The sequence below is a fragment of the Pelophylax lessonae genome, assembly GCF_965119305.1.
Source record: "Pelophylax lessonae genome assembly, chromosome: 10".
Lineage (NCBI taxonomy): Eukaryota > Metazoa > Chordata > Amphibia > Anura > Ranidae > Pelophylax > Pelophylax lessonae.
This window is the reverse complement of record NC_138777.1, coordinates 6,300,775-6,309,861: the sequence shown is the minus strand read 5'-3', so window position 1 is coordinate 6,309,861 and position 9,087 is coordinate 6,300,775. Positions and strand designations below refer to the sequence as shown.

The 9,087-nt window shown below is 41.6% G+C and overlaps 1 protein-coding gene across 1 annotated transcript; it reads right to left on the bottom strand.

The window, feature by feature from the left end:
- Positions 1-6,662: 6,662 nt before the first annotated feature.
- LOC309565563 (vomeronasal type-2 receptor 26-like) lies at positions 6,663-7,547 on the bottom strand (the record flags this gene model as incomplete). The annotated part of the gene is made up of 1 exon (XM_082270520.1): positions 6,663-7,547. The coding sequence occupies one exon, from the start codon at positions 7,545-7,547 to the stop codon at positions 6,663-6,665; it is 885 nt and encodes a 294-aa protein (XP_082126646.1).
- Between the last annotated feature and the right edge of the window lie 1,540 nt (positions 7,548-9,087).

Below are 9,087 nucleotides of genomic sequence, written 5' to 3'. Positions count from 1 at the left end.
CATGAGAGTCACACAACAGCACGGCACTTTAATCATTCAGGCACAGAAGCACTTTATTTTGATTCATCTTCACGGACTTTCACTGGATACTTGATTGTTCAATATATGGACAATTTACTTATTATAACATATTTATTGTTACTTTGAGATTGCACATGAGCTATTTGCAATGATTATTTATTAAAGCTGATGGTGTCTTTTTCAAAGGGGTCTTATATTAACCAGTTGTGGACTGACAGGTTTTGCCCCCTTAACCACTTGCCGACCGCTCGAGTTCTACTGCGGCAAAGTGGTTAGTTCCCGTCCAGCGATGTAGACCTACGTCGCTGGACTCCTCCCTCTGTGGGCGGCGCACGCGCGCCGCCGGAGGCTCGCTCCCGCTGTATTCAGACACAGCGGGAGTTGGGCCAGGGGAGGAGCGGCGGTGATCACCGCCGCTCTTCCCCGATCGTCGGGGAATCGAGTTTGGAGATCCGCCCGCTTGTGTAAACAAAGCGGGCGGATCTCCTAAGTGACAGACAGTGACAGATTGTAGGGTTCAGCATAGCTGAACATGCGATCTGTCCTTGTGTCACTCAGTCACCTCCCCCCACACACATCAGTAAGCACCAGGCATACATTAACCCCTCCCTCTCCAATAAAATTAACTCCTTCCCTGCCAGTGTCATTTTTACAGTAATAGTGCATATTTATAGCACTGATTACTGTAGTAATGTCACTGGTACCCCCAAAAGTGTCAAAAATGTCAGTCAAGGGTCCGATCTGTCCACCGCAATGTCTCAGTCCCGCAAAAAAAAATCGCAGATCGCCGCCATTACTTGTTAAAAAAAAACACCAAAAATGACAGAAATCTTTCCCTTTGTTATTAAACGCAATAACTTTTGCGCAAACCAATCAAAATACGCTTATTGTGATTTTTTTTTACCAAACATAGGTAGCAGAAAACAAATTGGCCAAAAATTTAAAAAAAAATTTTATTTTTTTGGGGGGGGGGGAAATTTCATATAAAAAAATGTGAAAAATATTGTTATTTTTTCAAAATTTACGCTCTTTTTTTGTTTATAGCACAAAAAGTAAAAATGGCACAGGTGATCAAATACCCCCAAAAGAAAGCCCTGTTTGTGGGAAAAAAAGGGCGTAAATTTCGTTTGGGTACGGCGTCGCACGACTGCGCAATTGTCAGTTAAATTCGCACAGTGCCGAATCGCAAAAAGTGGCCTGGACGTAAGACAGCAAAATCCTCCGGTGGTAAAGTGGTTAATGACCAGGCCATTTTTTGTGATTTGGCACTGCGTTACTTTAACTGACAATTGTGCGGTCGTGCGACGCTGTACCCAAATAAAATGTATGACCTTTTTTCCCCCACAAATAGAGCTTTCTTTTGGTGGTATTTAATCACCTGTGTGATTTTTATTTATTGCGCTACAAACTAACAAAAAAAATAGCAACAATTCCGAAAAAAAAAAATATATTTTTCGCATTCTGCTATATAACATTCCGAATTAAAAATCTAATTTTTTCATCATTTTAGGCCAATTTTTATTCTGCTACATATTTTTGGTGAAAAAAAATCCCAATAAGCGTGTTTTGATTGGTTTGCGCAAAAGTTATCTCGTCTACAAACTAGGGGAAAGATTTATGTCATTTTTATTATTTTTTTTTTTCAATAGTAATGGCGGCGATCAGCGATTTTTTGCGGTACTGCGACATTGCGGCGGACAGATCAGACCCCTAACTGATATTTTTGACACTTTTGGGTGGACCAGCGACATTACTACAGTAATCAGTGCTAAAATTATGCACTGTCACTGTACTAATGACACTGGCAGGGAAAGGGTTAACCTAGGGGTAATCAAAGGGTTAAGTGTGAGCCTAGGGGGTGTTTTCTAACTGTGTGGGGGTGGGACTTGTGAAATGAACACAGGGACCTGTGTTCCTAAATAGGAGGATCACAGGAGCTCTGTGTTCATTCCAGAGAGAACAGCAGTTTACAACAGCAGACCGCCGTTCTCTATCCACAGGGAGTGATCGTGGGTGCCGGTGGCTATCGCGGCCGCCGGCCCCGGTAATTGGCTTGCCCGCTGCCAGAAGCGCTCCCGCGAACCACCGTACAGGTTCATGCAGCCGAGCCAGCCTGCCGCAGTATATCCGTGGCGGGCAGTCGGCAACTGGTTAATATATTTATTTAGAGATAGGCCCTTTTCAGTTTAATAGAGATATATTCGGCACTGATATTGGTATATGCAGGGCTTTTTCCAGCAGGAACTTGGTGGAACTCAGTTCCACCATCTTTGGCTCAGGACCTCGGCTCCCTGCTCACCACCATCACTTGTAAACACAGAAGTCTGGCTTTTTTTTGTTTATAGCGCAAAAAATTAAAATCGCAGAGGTGATCAAATACCACCAAAAGAAAGCTCTGTTTGTGGGGAAAAAAATACATCCATTTTTTTTTGGGTACAGCGTCGCACAACCGCGCATTTTTAACACAATGAAGAATCGCAAAATATGGCCTGGTCATTAAATGGAAAATCTTCCGGTCCAGAAGTGGTTATAGAAGCCCCTGTGTACATAAAAAGCACAGACATAAAAATGTTGCTTGCAAAATATGTCTTTATTGTTTGTTTTTTGTTTTTTTTTTCTTATTATATTAGTTATAAGTTTTAAAGTTGGTTATAAAAATTAATGACTATTAAGTGGATTATTGAAAAAAAACATAGACTATCGACATAGGTTTCCTTTACATATAAAAATGTCTCTGCTCTTCTTAATTCAAGCTTGAAGTGGTTAATCAGCCATAACTGGAAATGTGTAAAAAATATACAAAGTATATTCCCTGCGCCAGGGATTAAATAATTAAATATATAAATATGTGTGTAAATGAATAGTTGCAGCAGCTGTTATAGGTAATGCAAGAAATGGATAGGATTAGCTTTAAAAAAGCTAACTACAGCGCTTGCTGGTGGGTAAATAATGCCAAGTGAATATCTCAAGGATAAAAGTAATCACAAGAATAAATAGATAACAAACAGTAAATAGATGTAGCAGTATTGTAAGAGCCGGTTCACACTGCCGCGACCTCTAAGTCGCCTCATAAGGGGCGACTTGTTAGCGCGACTTTCAGCACGACTTTGCGCGTATTCAGCGCGACTTGTATGATAGACGACTTTGTACGACTTTGTATTTGGCCAATCAGAATATGATGGTTCTGAGTCATGCTCAATCACACAAAAAAAAGTTATTAAAAATTGTCGTTTTTGATAGAGAGCCAATTATTGAAAAAATTATTGAAAAAAAAATTAGATTTCTTTGGATTTAGTGTCTGGGTGGTCTAAAAATTGTCCCTGTGAAGTTTCATCTCTGTAGCATGTCCAGAACCAGAAAAAAAGAGCATTTTTCTTATAATTTTATTAGCACATGAATATGGCTTTTCTCCACCTGGCCGTTTTTCTTGCAGGCATTTATCGGGCATTTTTGGAGGCAGGCATGACTTTTTTTTTATTTAGTGTCTGGGGGGTCTAAAAAGTGTCGCTGTGAAGTTTCATCTCTGTAGCATGTCCAGAACCAGAAAAAAAAAGCATTTTTCTTATCATTTTTATTAGCACATGAATATGGCTTCTCTCCACCTGGCCGTTTTTCTTGCAGGCATTTATCGGGCATTTTTGGAGGCAGGCATGACTTTTTTTTGATTTAGTGTCTGGGGGGTCTAAAAAGTGTCGCTGTGAAGTTTCATCTCTGTAGCATGTCCGGAACCAGAAAAAAAAAGCATTTTTCTTATCATTTTTATTAGCACATGAATATGGCTTCTCTCCACCTGGCCGTTTTTCTTGCAGGCATTTATCGGGCATTTTCGGAGGCAGGCATGACTTTTTTTTGGATTTAGTGTCTGGGGGGGTCTAAAAAGTGTCGCTGTGAAGTTTCATCTCTGTAGCATGTCCAGAACCAGAAAAAAAAAGCATTTTTCTTATAATTATTAATACAGCAGTGTGGGTTCAGTGTGGGTTCTGGACATGCTACAGAGCTGAAACTTCACAGGTACACTTTTTAGACACCCCAGACACTAAATCCAAAAAAGACATGCCTGCCTCCAGAGACGCCCAAAAAATGCCCGATAAATGCCAGCAATAAAAAATGCAAGGTGTAGAGAAGCCGCCACACTGCTGTATTAATAATTATAAGAAATATGCTCTTTTTTTCTTGTTCTGGACATGCTACAGAGATGAAACTTCACAGGGACACTTTTTAGACCCCCCCAGAGACTAAATCCAAAAAAAGTCATGCCTGCCTCCAAAAATGCCCGATAAATGCCTGCAAGAAAAACAGCCAGGTGGAGAGAAGACATATTCATGTGCTACTAAAAATTATAAGAAAAATGCTCTTTTTTTTCTTTTTCTGGACATGCTACAGAGATGAAACTTCACAGGGACACTTTTTAGACCCCCCCAGACACTAAATCCAAAAAAGTCATGCCTGCCTCCAAAAATGCCCGATAAATGCCTGCAATAAAAACGGCCAGGTGGAGAGAAGCCATATTCATGTGCTAATAAAAATTATAAGAAAAATGCTTTTTTTTTCTGGTTCTGGACATGCTACAGAGATGAAACATCACAGGGACACTTTTTAGACCCCCCAGACACTAAATCCAAAAAAATTCATGCCTGCCTCCAAAAATGCCTGATAAATTCCTGCAAGAAAAACAGCCAGGTGGAGAGAAGACATATTCATGTGCTACTAAAAATTATAAGAAAAATGCTCTTTTTTTCTTGTTCAGGACCATTTTTATGGAAAGTCGGATCACAAGTCGGATCACAAGTCGCTTCAAATAAGATAAGGAGGCGACTCCCATTGAAGTCTATGGGACAAGTCGGATCACAAGTCGCCTCAAAGTAGTACAGGACCCTTTTCTGAAGTCGGAGCGACTTCTGTAGTGCCAATTAAGACGGCACTCATTGATTAACATTGCTTTTGTTATGTCAAGCGACCTGGGGCGACTTGAGGGCACACAAGTCGCCTCACAAGTCGCGCTAGTGCAAATGGGCTCTCACAATCAAAAACCATAAATTGTATATAAATGTGTGAAGAATGGTAAATAAAATAAATTAAATAAATATATAAACATGACTGTTGGTATATAAAAGTCCAATATATAAAAAGTGACTTGGTGCTCAAGAAGATCAAAAAAATTCTTATATAGTTGGGTCCACTGGTTCTGGTAAGTGATTTTATCTAGCCACAAATCACGGCGAAACGGATTGATGTCACAGAATATTAAGGACAATCACGTCTAAGCACCTGCACCTTGAATTCCATTTGAACTATATAAGGAGTTTTTTTGATCTTCTTGAGCACCAAGTCACTTTATATATATTGGACTTTTATATATCAACAGTCACGTTTATATATTTATTTAATTTAATTTATTCACCATTCTTTACACATTTATATACAATTTATGGTTTTTGATTGTTACAATACTGCTACATCTATTTACTGTATGTTATTCTTGTGATTACCTTTATCCTTGAGATATTCACTCGGCATTATTTACCCATCAGCAAGCGCTGTAGTTAGCTTTTTTAACCACTTTACCACCGGAGGATTTTGCTGTCTTACGTCCAGGCCACTTTTTGCGATTCGGCACTGTGCGACTTTAACTGACAATTGCGCGGTCATGCGACGCCGTACCCAAACAAAATTTACGTCCTTTTTTTCCCACAAACAGAGATTTCTTTTGGTGGTATTTGATCACCTGTTCAATTTTTACTTTTTGCGCTATAAACAAAAAAATAGCGTAAATTTTGAAAAAATAACAATATTTTTCACATTTTTTTATATGAAATTCCCCCCAAAAAAATGTAAAAATCTAATTTTTTTAAATTTTTGGCCAATTTGTTTTCTGCTACATATGTTTGGTAAAAAAAAATCACAATAAGCGTATTTTGATTGGTTTGCGCAAAAATTATTGCGTTTACTAACTAAGGGAAAGATTTCTGTCATTTTTTGGTGTTTTTTTTTTAACGAGTAATGGCGGCGATCTGCGATTTTTTTTTGCGGGACTGCGACATTGCGGCGGACAGATTGGACCATTGACTGACATTTTTGACACTTTTGGGAGTACCAGTGACATTATTACAGTAATCAGTGCTATAAATATGCACTGTTACTGTAAAAATGACACTGGCAGGGAAGGGGTTAATTTTATTGGAGAAGGAGGGGTTAATGTATGCCTGGTGCTTACTGACGTGTGTGGGGGGAGGTGACTGAGTGACACAGGGACAGATCGCATGTTCAGCTATGCTGAACCCTGCAATCTGTCACTGTCTGTCACTTAGGAGATCCGCCCGCTTTGTTTACAGAAGCGGGCGGATCTCCAAACTCGATTCCCCGACGATCACCGCCGCTCCTCCCCTGCCCCGACTCCCGCTGTGACTGAATACAGCAGGAGCGAGCCTCCGGCGGCGCGCGAGCACCGCCCACAAGGGGAGGAGTCCAGCGTCGTAGGTCTACGTCGCTGGACGGGAACGAGCCACTTTGCCGCAGTACGGTCAACGTGACCAGTCGGCAAGTGGTTAAAGCGAATCCCATCCATAACTGGAGATGTATTGTGTTATTTTATTTAAATGGCACATTATTGCTTCATTATTATTATTTTAATTTTTTGGCTTTTATCTAGACATTATGTTGATGCCAAATGCTGATTTTCTCTCAAGCACATTTGTTCTTTTGTTAAATTTTGGTCGGCATAAAAATATATAACATTTTGGAAAGAATATACAACCTAAAAGTCCAATATTAGAGATCAGTATGGCGAATATCTCCACAGCCACCGTGTATTTCCCTTTGGTGCTCAGATAGGCCGGGATCATGGCAATCCAGACACTGCAGAACACCAGCATGCTGAAGGTGATGTATTTGGCTTCATTAAAACTGTCCGGTAATGTCCTGGCAAAAAAAGCTATAATAAAACTAACAGCAGCCAGGATCCCCATATAACCCAGGACAGAGTAAAACCCGATAACTGACCCCTCATTACACTGAACGATGATCTTTTTCTGGTATGAGTGTGTGTCCAATTCCTGGAAGGGAGGAGAGATGGTCAACCAACTAATACAGATTATAATTTGGATAGAGGAACAAAGCAAGACCACGGAGTTGGAAAAGCTTCCTCCAACCAGTTTCCTCCACACACTTCCAGGTGTAGTGGCTTTGAAAGCAATACAAACCAGGAACGTCTTGGCCAACACACAGGAGACCGCAACCGTGAAGAGGATTCCAAATGATATTTGGCGTAGTTGGCAGGTTAGATCCACCGGCCGACCCAAGAAGAGAAACACACAGAGGAATCCAAAAATGATGGAGGCCAGAAGAACAAAGCTGAGGCTTTTATTATTGGCTTTTACAACCGGTGTGTGTTGGAAGTAAATAAAAACTGCAAGTATCAAAACTGTTTTCACACAGCACAGCCCAGTCACCGATATAACCACTATAGTTATTGTTTCATTTTGATAGGAGAGAAAGTCTTCTAGTTTCGGGATACAAAAGTTCTTCATTTCATTGGACCACTCGAGATCAGAGCATTTGTAGCATTTCTCACTATCTGAAAAAATATATATATTTTTGTAAAACTTGGAGTAGCGTGGTTTAAATGCTAAATAATGTTTGATGTGACATTCAGATTTTCATGCACATTTTTTTCAGTATTTTTGCTCTTGCATTAGACCAACCTTTCTCAAGCTTTTCAACACAGATGAACCCTTGAAAACTTTCCAGGTTCAGGGAACCCCCTCTAAAAATTGCTATATCTATACCGCATGATGCATTAGTGTGATGGTTAGTGGGAAGAATGCTCCTAACATTTGTGGTCATTGGAAAGAATTAACCACTTCCCAAAAAATCACATACCTGTAGGTTATTTTGGGGAAGTGGTTGTACCGGGGTGATGCCTGCAACTAGAGGCATCACCACCGGTACAGTTTTTTAGAGCAGACGGTCGGCTTTAATGTGATGTGGCTATTTAGCTGCTCGGCCGTTATCACAAGGAAGGCAGCGGGAGGGGGGTGGACGCAGGAGCAGACTGGCAACTTTCAGCCCATGAAGCAAGTACAAACCAGAGGCCCATGGTGCAGCGACTTGGCCCCGCTCCCACTCTCCCCTTCCTGTCCTTCTCCTGACCCCCATTCCAGGCTGAAGCTCCGCTCCCGGTACTCTCTACTCACCAACTGAATCCCAGCTTGGTTGGGGCTGGCTGGGGAGGAGAGTCTCGAATGCGGCATTAAACTGGCCTCTGCTCAGACACAGTTTACACCATCCATGCTGGGGGTGGGGAGGCCTGTGCTCTGTCCTTGCCTTCAACCCGCACCCAGTAGGTCAGCACAGGGGGTTTTTACTTCTCTTCACCAGGAATCCTTTATACATGTCTGTAGCAGAAGGGGTGCAGCCTTTTCACGAGGCATCAGAGCGGCCCGGGGGCAATTGCCCCCCGGCCAAGTCCTCCCCTGGGTGGACATCCCCTCCCGCTGCCTTCCGCCACTCCTCCTGGGTCTCCCGTCCCACCAGGAGACCCAAGCGGGCAGTCGGCCCGAACAAAGCCAGAATCAGCTTTGATTGGTTCTCCAATGTAGTATCCCAGAAGTGACATCCCAAAATCACTTCCGGTTTACTTGTCAGCCAACAGCGCCGATTTAAAAAAATGCAAAGTATTCAAAAACGCAGATTTTGGCATTTTGAATACTTTGAAGTGCAGAGGAGGGGTTTGGGGTCTTTTAGACCTCCAGATCCCTCCATAAAGAGTACCTGTCTAATACTGTCACAAGGGATGTTTACAATCATTTTTAAAGCTCCTCCAGTCCCCGCGTGCTCACGCGCCAAAGAAAACGCATACGAAAGTTGTGCCCGCAAATGTAAACACTGTTCAAACTACATGTGAGGTATCACCGTGATAGTTAAAGCAAGAGCAATAATTCTACCAAAAGACCTCCTCTTTAACTCTAAACTGCTAACCGTTAACAAATTTAAACCGTTAAATGTAAAGCGTCGCCTATGGAGATTTTTAAGTACCGTCGCCATTCCACAAGTGTGCGCAATTTTAAA